We start from the raw sequence: 14,522 nt of genomic DNA, 5'->3' as shown, positions 1-14,522 counted from the left end.
CTAGAATATGGCCTATCCTCGAGAATATTCCATGTGGGCTTGAAAAGAATGTGTTGTTTGGTTGAGTGTTCTGTAAATGTAAGTTATGTCAAGTTGGCTTATAGGGTTGTTCAAGTCTTCTATACCCTTACTGATTTTCTGTCTAGTTGTTCTATCAATTATTGAGAGTGAGGCATTGAAATCTTCAGCTCTAATTGTTGAATTGTCTATTTCTTTTTTCAGTATTGTCAGTTTTTGCTTCATGTATTTTGAGGCTCTGTTTTTAGATGTGCAAACATTAATTTTTTAAACTTCTTCCTCATGTAGTAACTGTTTTTCATCATGAAATGCCACTTTTTCTCTAGTAATATTTCTTGTCTGAAAGTCTATTTTGTCTCATATGAATCTAGGCACTCTATTTTATGATGACTATTGACATGGGATATCTTTTTCAAACTCTGTATCTTTACATCTAAACGGTATTCCTTATATACCACATATAGTTGGATCTTGCATTTTCCTCTCAGTTAGACAATCTTTGTCTTTTAATTGGAGTGTATATTAATTTCCCAGGGCTGCCATAACAAAATCCCACAAACTGAGTGGCTCAATACAACAGAAATTTATACTCTCTTACTCCTCAAGGCTGAAAGTCCAAATCAATGTACCAGCAGGGTTGGTTTCTGTTAGAGGCTCTGAGGGAGAATCTGTTCCCTCTTGTGGCTGTCTTGTGGCTTCTGGTGGTTGCTGGCAGTTCTGGTGTCCTTCAGCTTGTGGACACATCACTCCCATCTCTGCCTCTGTCTTCACATGGCATTCTCCCCTGTGTGTCTGTCAGTGTCTCCAATTTTTCCCCTTCTTATAGGGACACCAGTCACTGGATTAGGACACAGGTTAATCTATTATGACCTCATCTTACCTTGACTACTTCTGCAAAGACCCTACTTCCAAATAAGATCACATTCTGAAGTCTACGCAGACATGAATTTGGGGGGACAATTTCCAAGCTTTTGCAATGTGTTTAATCCATTAATATTTAATGTAATTATTGATTTGGTTTGTTTGTTTATTTATTTATGGCTGCATTGGGTCTTTGTTGCTGTGCGTGGGCTTTCTCTACTTGCAGCGAGTGGGGGCTACTCTTTGCTGTGGTGCATGGGCTTTTCATTGCAGTGGCTTCTCTTATTGTGGAGCACGGGCTCTAGGTGCACGTGCTTCAGTAGTTGTGTCATGCAGGCTCAGTAGTTGTGCGGGCTCTAGAGCGCAGGCTCAGTAGTTGTGGCTCACGGGCTTAGTTGCTCCATGGCATGTGGGATCTCCCCAGACCAGGGCTCGAACCCATGTCCCCTGCATTGGCAGGCAGATTCTTAATCACTGAGCCACCAGGGAAGTCCTGATTTGGTTGAATTTATATCTGCCATTTTGCTATTTGCTTTTCTCTATGTCTCATTTCCTTTTTGCTCTTGTGTTAATTATTTACTGCTTTAAAAATATTTTTAATGAACAATTTTAATTCCTCTATTGATTTGTGTATTGTTTTATTACAGTGGTTACTGTAGGGAATACAATATGATTTTAGATCTTCACACTCTATTACAAGCTAATAGCTCCATTCCCTCCCCCTTTTTTGCAATTATTGTCATATACATTACATCTTTATATGTTACAAGCCAAACAGTACAGTTTTATAATTATTGTTTTATAGACTTGTGTTTTTTTAAGAAATTAAGAGAAGAAAAGATATGACTGTATATTTATATGTTCTCTTATATTTACTTACATATTTGAAGATGCTCTTTATTCCTTCTTGTGGATTTGAGTTACTTTCTGGTGTCATTTTCTTTCAGCCTGAAAGACTTCCTTTATTGTTTCTTCTAAGGCAAATGTGCTAGCAACAAATTCTCCTAATCTTTGTGGAGAAATGTGTGTATTTTTCCTTCATGTTTGGAAAAATAGTTTTGTTGTATGAAGAATTCTTGCTCCATAGTTTTTACTTCAGCATTTTATACGTATCATTCCGCTTTCTTCTGGCCTTCATTATTTCTGATGAGATGTTAGCCATTGTTTTGTCGTTACCCTGTACAAATGAGTTGTTTTTCTTTTGCTGTTTTCAAGATTTTCTCTTTCTCTTTGACTTTCAGTAGTTTGTGATGTGTCTAGGTGTGGATCTCTTTGTCTTAAACTTACTACAACTTTGTTGATCTAGGATCTGTAAATTAATGTTTTTCCTCAAATTGAGGAATTTTCAGCCATCATTTCTTCAAACACTTTTTCTGACCCATTGTCTTTTCTTCCTTCTGGGACTGCTATTACAAATAGAAATGCTTAATTGCGTTCCACAGGTCTCTGAGACTCTGTTCATTTTTCTCCTATCTGTTTTACCTACTAGTCTTCAGACTGGATAGTTTTCACTGATTTATTTTCCAGGTCACTGATTCTTCTACTATCTCAAATCCATATGTAGAGTCAAATTGTACAGTTCACCTAGTGAATTTTTCATTTCGGTTCCCATATTTTCAAATCTAGAATTTGTTTAATTCTCTTTTTAGTTTATATTTCTTATTTCAGTTATTTATTTGTTGAGTCCCTGTCATCATATTTTCTTTAGTTTATGGAACATCGTTTTCTTTCATTCTTTGAAAATATTTAAGATAGTTGCTTTGATGTCTTTATCTGCTAAATCCAGTATCTGGACCCCATTAGAGTCAGTTTCTATTGATTAATTGATTGTTGTTGTTTTCTCCTGAGCATGGGTCATGCATGTTTCTTTGTATGTCTCATACTTTTTCGCTGAAAACTGAACATTTTGTATTATGTTTTGTAGCAATATATTATCCTCAGGCTTTCCCCACATGCCTCAGGAGTCTTTTTGTCGTCTTTGTTGTCACAATAAATTGCCTGAACTTAATCTGAGGACTCTATCTTCCCTTGGATTGCAGTCATTGATGTTTCTGCTCGGACTTGTTTTTTGTTTGTTTTTTTAATTCTTATTTTTGTCTTTAGCATGGCTATTAGGGTCACACCTATAATTACATTGTTTAATGGTCAGCCAATGATTTGAGCAGGGTTTGTGATCAAACACTCTGAGCCCTTTTGACTTCCACCCCCTGCTGATAGATCTGTGTATGAGCTGGGTCGCACATTCAAGTTCAGAAAGTTTTCATATATAACCAGTTTTAAATTTCTACTGGGCCTTCTTGGCTCGTCCCTGCACATGTCTGGCATACTTGGAGACATTATCTAGCCCTTCTATGGCTCTCTTATTTTTGGAATCTCTCCATTAAATTTTAAGTTAGTCTGCCCCTCACCCACCTGGGACCGCAACCTCAAAGTAGGAAAGCCATGGGCTTCCCCATTCATTTCCAACTAAATGTGTTAGTTATACTGACCACACCTTTAACCATGGATTTCACACTCCACTCCAAATTAAGTCAGCATACTCTGGTCACAAGGGGCCTCTGGTTTTCATTGCTAAGCTCTCCCTGGTAAAACCACCACTCTGACTGACCAAGGCAGCCTTAACATTCCCCTCAGCTTGATTAAATCTTAAAAAAGTTTATGCCTGAATATAAGCCTCTGCTCCCCCTTTCCTCAGAGCATTGATTTTAGAAAACTTGCAACTGTAAATTCTTTTTATGTCCCTTTGAGATGCAAGTCTTCTCTTAGACTCTTTCCAGCTTTACAGCGCAGGAATATCTTTCTCAAGGATGTGAGAGCCATCCCTTTGAAATGTGATCATCAAGAAAGATAACACTCCTATCTCCTAGTCTCTCTGGGACGACAGGAACCTAAGTTATATCAGTGCCAATTAGCAAACATAGATGGCCTAATCACATTGACCAACTTTCCTCTCTAACAACCTCTAGTACTGTTCCACTAGCTCACCCCAGTGTTTAAAAACTCTTCTGCTTTTTGTTTCAGTGGGGGTGAATTCAGTCTCTCTCTCCCTTACTGTAGACTTCAATAAAGTCTTCATTGCCTATTTAACTGTCTGGTGCAATTTTTCCTTCAAACAGCAAAGCTGGAGGTTTAAGGGAACATCCCATGGGCAAGAATGCCTTAGACGCTCACTGTTCTTAACTGAAGTTCTACCAGGTTTTCATGAATAAATGTTACTCAATTTGTTATTTGCCTTTGGTTTATTTCCAGAGATCTGAAGTGGTTGTTTTTGACAATTTGTCCAGTGTTATGTATGTTTGCTGGGGAGAGGATTTGCTGACCATTTCATTCTGCTACAGCCACCCTCCAACATTTTAACAAGTCTGAATTTCAGTATAATTGCCAGGAAGAGTTAAGTAGTTACTTACACCTTTGGAGATCACTCTCTGTAGTCTTTTTTTGAACACAGATCATTTACTAAGAAGAAAAAACACACTTGGTAAAATGTTCCCCTAGCATTACTGCTACTTCACTGTGAGTATCTGACCAAACAAAGGAGAGTTTTTCTATGTTTACACTGTGTGTTCTTTTAGTTTAGCTCTTTTTGCTTGATGAAGCATTTCTTCCAGGTTAGCTTAATAGCTCATTTGCTTTCTTTCCTTTCTTTCCTTTTCTCTCTCTCTCCTTAATTTTTTCGCTCCTCTGAAGAGGTTTGTTGGATGCTTTTTAAAAAGCTAGAGCAACTCTATCCACTGATTATCTCTTATTTATAGGAGTATTTACACTTTCAAAAAGAAACAGTTAAGCAAATTAGCAATGCATGAGAACACACCCTCACACCATGCACAAAAATAAACTCAGACTGGCTTAAAAACTTAAATATAAGACAAGACACCATAAAACTCCTAGAGAACATAGACAAAAAATAAATCTTACCAATGTTTTCTTAGGTCAGTCTCCCAAGGCAATGGAAATAAAAACAAAAATAAACAAATGGGATCTAATCAAACTTACAAGCTTTTTCACAGCAAAGGAAACCATAAACAAAATGAAAAGACAACCTATGGAATGGGAGAAAATATTTGCAAACGATGTGACTGACAAGGGCTTAATTTCCAAAATATACAAACAGCTGATACAACTCAACAACAAAAAAACAACCCAATCAAAAAGTGGGCAGAAGATCTAAATAAACATTTCCCCAAAGAAGACATACAGATGGCCAATATGCACATGAAAAGATGCTCAACATGGCTAATTATTAGAGAAATGCAAATCTAAACTACAATGAGGTACCACCTCACACTGGGCAGAATGGCCATCATTAAAAAGTCTACAAGTAACAAATGCTGGAGAGGGTATGGAGAAAAGGGAACCCTCCTACACTATTGGTGGGAATGTAAATTGGTGAGGCCACTATGGAAAACAGTATGGAGGTTCCTCAGAAAACTAAAAACAGAATTACCATATGATCCAGCAATCCCTCTCCTGGGCATGTATCTGGACAAAACAATAAACAAAAAGATACATGTGCCCCTATGTTCATATCAGCACTATTCACAATAGCCAAGACATGGAAACAACCTGAATGTCCAGAGACAGATGAATGGATAAAGAAGATGTGGTACAAATGTACACTGGAATACTACTCAGCCATAAAAAAAGAACGAAATAATGCCATTTGCAGCAACATGGATGCAACTAGAGATTATCATACTAAGTGAAGTAAGTCAGAAAGAGAAACAAATACCATATGGTATCACTTATATGTGGAATCTAAAATATGACACAAATGAACCTATCTATGAAGCAGAAACAGACTCACAGACATAGAGAACAGACTTATGGTTGCCAAGGTTGGGGGGGCGGGGTGGGATGGACAGGGCATTTGGGATTAGTAGATGCAAACGATTATATACAGAATGGATGGACAAAAGGTTCTACTGTACAGCACAGGGAACTATATTCAATGTCCTGGGATAAACCGTAATGGAAAAGAATATAAAAAAGAATGTATATTTATGTATAACTGAGTCATTTTGCTGTACAGTAGAAATTAACACATTTAAAATCAACTATACTTTAATTAAAAAATTAGCAATTTATGACTTTATTTTTACTTTTCACCCAATAGTTGTGGTGCACTGATTTACCAAATGCCAGTCTTGTATCCTCCTAGTTTTCCAAGCAGAGAAGTGATACTCACATCTATAATTATACTTCAAATGATCTTTTGTCTCTGTATGAATAGAGCCCGTTGTCTGCTTACATGCTTCTCAGTTGACATTTATGAAGACAGATTACACATGAGAAAATGGGGCAAGACAAGTTGGGGAGACAATTACACAATAGAGACAATGCTGGAGAAATTCACTCTAAAATTCCTTCACAAATTTGGAGTGTTTGCCATTTAAGCTCAGTGACTTATTTATATTCCAGCGTTTAACCTCCCTGGGTAAATTTTCCTGTCTGAATTAATAATACAAATTTGTCTGCTCCAAAGATTTTCTGGCCATCTTTTCCCAAGTTATTTTTGATAACTTTAGTAATATGTTTCTCAACACCGACATTCTCCCATATTGTGTGTGTTCAGATAATAATACTTGTGAATGCAAAAGACATATATTTGGTATTAGAGGGTTAGAGTTTGACTTACTTAGGGCTAAGGTCAGTTTATTATTTATCCCTGTTTTGTATAATAATAAAATTAAAACACAAAGAGTTTAAGAAATATGTTCACATAATAAAAATAAAAATACTATTACTAAAAAAAAAAAAAAAAAATACTATTACTACTACTAACAGTAGTAGTGGATAATATTTATTTATCTCTTGCTGTGCTCCAAGCACTGTTCTAAGGGTTTTAGTTGTGATAAGTTATTTAGTCTTTACAACACCACCATGAGGTAGATAACTGTCATTACCACGATATTATAAGCTGAACAATGGCAGGCAAGAGAAGTTGCAAAAGTCTCAAGGTTACGTGGTAAAAAATAAGAATACTTAACTTGTGGTAGTCTACCATGCTTAGTCTTTATCCAGTGCTGTTCTAAGAGCTTTATATGTTTAACATATTTAAACAATATATTTAATAAAAATTATCATATAAAATCCAATAGCTATTATTACTGTCATCCTCACATTGAAGGAGGGTAAACTAAAGCACATAGGTATTAAATTACTTGTTCATATTCGTGTAGCTGGTAAATGATTAGTCTGGGACTGGAAACCCACATCCTATCTGTCTGGTGAGGGTTAGAGCTGGTATTTAAACTCTGGCAACCTAGCACCAGAGCTCATGCTTTACCACTTCTTTCTGCTGCCTTGCAGACAAATTGCAGATGAGTTTTTCGTAGAATTACTGAAGTTTGAGATGAGAAGAAACTTCAAAAGTGACCATCTATTGAGAAACCTATTTTACATCTGTTACAAAATCCTCTCCAAAATTTTCTCAAGTTTTTGTCCAGACTTTCTTTGAAAACTTTCACTAATAGAGAATATACTAACCCCAGGAGCAACGTGTTCTATTTTGAATTAATATTATTAGAAAGTACTTTCCTCTATTGTGATGAAATTTGGATTCTTACAGGTGCAACTCAAATCCTCTGAACCTGAATTGGCCCTCTGAAGTCATAAGAAATAAGTTTAATTCCTTCTCCGCATGATAACCCTTTAAATGTATGAAATAAAGTTTTAAAGCAATCTTCTCTAGTTTTTAGTTCCTTGAACTATGCCATGTCTAACATGGCTCTGAGTCCTCTCACCACCCTAGTCTCTCTTTTGGACCAAAAATGTTTTCAGTGTTCCTCCTAAAACACGAAGAACAACACATAATATGTCAGATACACTCTGAATATTGTAGAATAGAGCAGGGCTAAAACTTTCCATTTCCTTCATGGAAATACTATCATGGAAAGGTTAAAAAGATGGATGCTGAAATCACTGGCCAAATAGGGATAATAAGTGTACGTACTTTGTCGAGCTGGTATGAAGATTAAGTGTGATCGCAGAGTTAAACACTTAGAAAACTGCCTGGCACATAGTATGAGCTCAGAAACTGCAGGTAAGATTATTTAAAAATTCAGGCACTTATTGAAGGTCTACTATATATAGACATTGACTTTGCAAAGAGGGAAAAGTTATAGACTGCATTCCCTAGGCATTTTTTTTTTTAAAGGAATTCCTTTATTTTTATTATTTATTTATTTATTTATTTATTTTTGGCTGTGTTGGGTCTTCGTTTCTGTGCGAGGGCTTTCTCTAGTTGCGGCAAGCGGGGGCCACTCTTCATTGCGGTGCGCGGGCCTCTCACTATCGCGGCCTCTCGTGTTGCGGAGCACAGGCTCCAGAAGCGCAGGCTCAGTAGTTGTGGCTCACGGGCCTAGCTGCTCCGCGGCATGTGGGATCTTCCCAGACCAGGGCTCGAACCCGTGTCCCCTGCATTGGCAGGCAGATTCTCAACCACTGCGCCACCAGGGAAGCCCCCCTAGGCATTTTCACTTAAAATTCTAGACTTCAAACTTCTCGGGAAGTGACCTATGATTGCATTTGATTTTGGAAAATCATAAATCATGTCACACTGTGGACTCATATTTAGATAACAGGAAGGGAAAATCCTTGAGCCTTTTTTTTTTTTTTTAAACATCTTTATTGAAGTATAATTGCCTTACAATGGTGTGTTAGCTTCTGCTTTATAACAAAGTGAATCAGTTTTACACATACACTATGTTCCCATATCTCTTCCCTCTTGCATCTCCCTCCCTCCCACCCTCCCCATCCCACCCCTCTAGGTGGTCACAAAGCACCGAGCTGATCTCCCTGTGCTATGTGTCTGCTTCCCACTAGCTATCTATTTTACATTTGGTGGTGTATATATGTCCATGACACTCTCTTACCCTGTCACATCTCACCCCACCCCCTCCCCATATCCTCAAGTCCATTTTTAATGGCTGCTGCTGTGAAGTGCTACCTCTTCCATCCTATTCTAGGTCATCCAGTTACATCCTGTCAAGATCTTTGGGGATCCTGATTATGTCTTCTGGGGTATTGGTTTCTCATCCAGCCCCTAATGTCATATGTTCATATGAGAAGCCTTCCATCAATGTCGGCAACCAACTCAGTGATGAAATGTGAAGTAGAACAGAATCAAAGGCAGAGCCTGCAGCGACCCTTGGAGAGCTCCCTTTACAAATCCCTGAGTCATTTACACAGTTAGGAATCCACCTAACTGTACTCACACTCAGAACATTTCTTAATCTTGCTAATAAGAACACTATGGGAGGCTTTTTTCGTGAGCTTTGTTTAAATCCAGTGTCTATTATTATGTATGTATCATTACCTGTTTAGTAATCCTAACTCTATTTTAAAAAAAAGGTGGGGGGGAGAGAGAAAATAATGCTAGCTGAGTGCTGTTGTTCTCAGGTAACCTGTGCTGATTCCTAGTAATTACTGTCTTCTTCAATAAGGGCTCTCAGAAATCTTTCAAATAATCAGTTATATAATCTAACTAGGGATTAATAGTAAATGTGCCTTTATAGTTGAAGATCTACTTCTGCTTCATTTTGAAAGTTAAGACTCCATTTTTTTGTCACCAACCTTGTCTTCACCATTAACTGCCAGGACAGATAATGATGGCTTAGAAATCTCATTTACAAATTCTCTCAGAGTTTGTAAGATCTAATTTTTCAGGGCCTCAATACTCGAAGCATTTAAAGATATCCCTTTCAATCACCTCATTGAGTTTGGTTTCAATTACTCTTCCCTGATGTTTTTCTATCCCTCTCCATTCTGGAAATCCCTCTTGACAGAGAAGTTGGCAACAAAATCTGTTATTACGCCACTAACCTCAAATTGATAATTTCCTTTGGGTTTTTGCTGTAAAAAAGTGACTTTGAGACTTCTTTCGGATCCTTTGCATTTTTGTAACCTCTCTTCTTTCTGACTTTAGTCTTCAAGATCATTTTCCTAGGTCTATGACATTTGTATTTCTTCCAAGTACAGATCCTTCGTTTATTCGTTCAGCAATTCCTTCCACAAATATTTGTTGAGTGACTGTTATATGCCAGGCACTGTTATAGGCACTGGGGAAATCCAATGGTGAATGAAACAATCACATTCTTTGATTTACATCCTAGTGTCCAATGTATATCTTTGATTATTGGATTTATCTCCCTACTTTGTTTTCAACTGAGGATAGCTTTCTTTTACATGCTAAGCTCTTAATTTTACTCTTTACTTAATTTAGCTCTTTACATGCTAGCCTCATCTAGCCCTTTTGAGATGTACTTTTAAGCTAGAGTCTTGGGATCTTGGAATAATTTTCACTTTCCCTCCTTGAAGTTTCTTGAAATCAGTCCTCTGAATTTCCAGGTTAATGTCTAACTTTTGTCCTAGCATTTCCCTCCCATAATGTTTCCATGATTCTGTAAAACTAAATACAGCAATATAGGACCAAGAGGCTTTGCCATAATTGACACAGATGTTGGCACATGTGGAAGTTGGGTTTTAAGTCCCAGAATTTTTTAAACTTCTTTTTCATTATTCCATTTTAATCATGCATGAATTTTTCATGGATATCTTATATTACCAAGATATTCTGACAACTCTCAAGAGGTTTATTAGGATATAGTCAAATATGAGAACAAAAAGAGACAAGATTCTTCTGCATGTGTTCGTATTTTTCATCACTAATTTAAAATTTTGTCTGCATTCTAGGAATAGCCCTGCTCTGGTCTATGCCATCCTTGTTATATGGACCTGGAGCATGCTGCAGTTTCCACTTGACCTGGCAGGTAAGTGTCTGATGTTTGCTCAAAGAAACAGAAAATTACAGCTCTTGATTATGAACTGCAGTGAAGCTAAGGAAACATTTGAGAGGATTATCATTTTTTTTTTATCACTTCGATATCTCAGTGTTAGTTCCAGTTCAGTTTAGAAGAAAACTAGGTTGAAACTTAGGAAAGCCATGATCCACTCTGGTACATGGTGAGCCTGACACAATTAAGTCGATAAGAGCACAGCTTTATGTTCATTTCATACAATGGTTCCATCACTTGCAATTTGTAAAAGCTTCTGCAAATTAGTTAACACATCAGCGCCTCAGTTTTTCATCCATGCAATGGGGATGATAATTATTCTAGCGAGGATTGAGGGTCCTTGTGATGACAAAAATAAAACATAGGTTGTAGTGATTGTGCTTCAGCACACTTACTGGCATATAAATGTTATCTCCTGATTTTTTAAGGGGCCATTTTCATTCCTTTGTCAGACCCTTGTATTAGAACTTCAAAGGGAATAAGAGCAGTTTCAGGGCCACATGGGAAATTAGATTTTTCCTCAGTATTGGCTCTTATACTCCCATTGGGCTTATTTTAATAAAGACATAAACCCCCAAGACTTTGCAAGAAGTAAACAGTTTTCTGGGCATTTCATACTGATGATCTAGAGCTGCATTATCCAGTACAGTACCCACTAGCCACATGCGGCTATTTAGATTAAAATTAATTAAAATTAAATAAAATTTAAAGCTCAGTTCCTCAGTCACACTAGCCTGCTCCGTGGCTGCATATGGCTATGATGTCAGACAGCACAGATACAGAACGTTTTTCCTAACACAGATGGTTCTATTGGACTGCATTGACCTGGAGTTATCCCATAACTTCTGGGAGCCCTGGAATTTTGATTTGGAAATTCTCCTGGATGCCACTTTACTCTGAAGAAATTCTAGGATTGAATAGTTACGTTTTCCTGAAGTCTGACTCCTTTCTTATGGTACCCTACCTGATGGCCTCAGGGTTAGAATTAATCTTTGTACAGAGATATTTAATTTTTTTCTGCATCATCTTTTTTTGGTCCACTTTGATAGGTCCAGAGGTTTTAGAGGCCATTTTAGACCTCAGCATCCACTTTGCAAAACAAAATTGTCAACAGAAGGAAAGAGTGGCTGTGGCTTTTTGGAAATGCCCCAAACCTAATTACTAGTTAATAATTGCAAACAAATGTATGCCAATAACACACACACAGATTTTGTCGTAATGTGCCCCAGAAGGTACTCTATACCATTAATCAGCTGGTGTCCTCTGAGAGAATATTAGGTACCTTCAGTTTAGATGTCAAATAATACTTTTAGGAGGCCCTCTGGGAGCCATTTCCCGACCCTAACTTCTTAGGAACGGTGACTATTGATCTTACGTTGGTTTTTCTTTTGTCATTCCCTCCGCTGGTCCTCACCCTCCCATATCTTGTGGTTTACCGCCTTGCTTAGCAAATTTTCATTTAAGAAAGAAATTCTGTAAACTTTCAGGGGTGATAATGTTATGCAGCTGTTTGAAAAACAAAGACCAAATGTTACTTCTGACTAAATCACTATTGTATTTTCCAACAAACGGTACATTATGTGCGCCCATATCAAAGCAGCTTCAGAATATTTGCAGGCTCCAGTAGACGAAGGCATTCTTTGTTTGAAAACTCCAAATGGAAGTCTTCATTATTATAAAAGGATTATTTTCTGCCCTTGACCCTGAATTAAATTTACATTTTAGAAATTAAAACAAAAAAGGTTCATTTGTGGATTGGACCTCCTTTTGTTCAACTGGAAAATCAGTAATTATATCCAGCCTTTCTTGTAAACTGTGAAACAAAACCATAAGGAATTAGACAAAATAAAATAACAATGGCATTTATTTGGGCTTTTTTTCCCCACCCCTGTTAGAGAAATATGTTTTACGTGACTTCAGTTTGAATTTGAAGATAAGTGCTTGAATTTTCACAACACAATTTACATAGAGGGCCAAGTGAGTCAACCGGTAAATAGGCAGGTACCAACCAGAGGATGCAGACAGCTCTGGGCCACTGACACTCTTGTTTCACCTCCCAAATTTAGCAGCCAGGTAAGTCATGAATTATCCTCAGGGAAAGACAGTGAGAAAGGAGAGGTGCCAGGGGTGTTAGTCTAATGGAAACAAAAACAGTCAGGGAATAGGGGCCCCTCTCCTCAAAGATGTCATTGTTCTCCAGCTTTCAAAGGAGGAAACTGAGGCCCAGGCAGCCTAAGGAACTTGGCCTGCATCTCGCTGTTAGAAAATGAGGAAGCCAGGAGAGGAAGGCAGGCTCCCTGACTTGAGGCTCAGAGCGCCCTGCTGGGCTGCCTTCGGACTCTGCAGACTTCAAAGACAGACAGGGCGGCTTCCTCTGCCCTTTATCCTTTCTAGCCTGGTTAATTGTGCTTTCCCCAGTGTGAGTGAGGACTTGAAGATGAGCTGATTTTTTTTTTACGTGGATGGAAACTAGAGGCTGGCTTTTTCTCATGTGTTTCATTGGACTTCTAACAGATGATCCGTTTTGAATATAAAATGACCACGGATGTAAAATGGCAGGGTGGTTTCACTTGTTCCCCTCCAGAATGAAATTACAGAATCACTCCCCATTGTGAACGAGCGTGTGACCCCCATGGCTGATGACCTGTCCCCGCTTCACGCTGTCTTACTTTTCCGCATTTCAGGGAGCTACGGTAACTGGTCTCTCTTGCGTTTTCAGTACAGCATGTTGTGTGCCCTGTGTCTATGACAACAAGGGGGTTCCCCAGCCGGTTCTTTTGCCAATACAGTGCCGACCTGTGGAACATTGGAATCAGCATCTTCATACAAGACGGTCCCTTCCTTGTTGTGCGACTCATACTGATGACCTATTTCAAAGTGATCAACCAGATGCTGGTGTTCTTTGCTGCCAAGAACTTCCTGGTGGTGGTGTTACAGCTCTACCGCCTGGTGGCGTTGGCCTTGGTTGTCCATGCTTCCTTGCGAAGTCAGCAAGAACGCCTGAAAGGAGAGCACAGACGCCCAGGTGTTCCAGCTGAGAGTGGGGTCTCACCTGGGGCCTGGGCAGCTGGTTCGAAGGAGGGCTTGGCTCTTCCTTTACAGGCCTTGCCGGTCACCTGCAACGACTCTCCCCTGACCCCATAGTTAGTCACCGAGAGCAGCGTGCCGCCAGAAGGCTTGACTTTCCGGTTCCTACAGACAGAATCTTCTCTCTCTCTCTCTCTCTCTCTTTTTTTTTAACCTTGGCATATAATAATTTTCAAAAGAACAACATAAAAAATGATCTTAAACCAAAGCCGAGGAACTTCTTTTTCAACGGAATGAAAAGAACTTCGATTTGTGGCTGTCGCTACAACGTCTGTGTGATGGCATCAGATGCTACAGTTGTTCAACCGCTAAGTGATTTGTTTGTCTTGAACTGTTTGAAAAGCTGTGGACAGGGTTACAGTGACACATGCCCTCAAGACATTTAATGCAGACAAACTGTCCCGGCTGTTACCTGAGAATAGAGAAGCTTTGAACTTTGGCTCTATTGTCAGACTATCTCATCTGATCTTTTCTGCAATGTCCCTCTGACATCAAAAAATGTACATTCAGTGAATGCAGAATAAATGAAGGGAAAAGTGCCTTTAAAATTACCTCACTGTGGGCTGGAAGCAGTGAAAATCTCTGCCCAGCCGCCATAGCATCAAGAGCCCTATTCATCGCTGCACAGACCTTCCCAGGAAAAATCATTTTTCTGGGCTGCTGTAGTCTTCTGTCATGGCGCATATGCTCTTACGGAAGTGTTACTGCTTTGGCTTGGGTGCTGCAAAATTCACAGCAAGCCATTCTGGTTACGGATCTATT

At 38.6% G+C, this 14,522-nt stretch overlaps 1 protein-coding gene across 1 annotated transcript in view; it reads left to right on the top strand.

The window, feature by feature from the left end:
* Positions 1–13,880, top strand: part of TMEM26 (transmembrane protein 26) — a 44,572-nt gene extending 30,692 nt beyond the window's left edge. Inside the window, exons 5-6 of the mRNA XM_059900299.1 lie at positions 10,573–10,649; positions 13,393–13,880. Coding sequence (XP_059756282.1) covers positions 10,573–10,649; positions 13,393–13,817 — 502 coding nt within the window. The 3' untranslated portion in view covers positions 13,818–13,880. The remainder of the gene's footprint in view (positions 1–10,572; positions 10,650–13,392) is intronic.
* Positions 13,881–14,522: the final 642 nt, after the last annotated feature.

The sequence above is a fragment of the Balaenoptera ricei genome, chromosome 16, assembly GCF_028023285.1.
Source record: "Balaenoptera ricei isolate mBalRic1 chromosome 16, mBalRic1.hap2, whole genome shotgun sequence".
NCBI lineage: Eukaryota > Metazoa > Chordata > Mammalia > Artiodactyla > Balaenopteridae > Balaenoptera > Balaenoptera ricei.
This window is presented reverse-complemented; position numbering and strand designations above follow the sequence as displayed.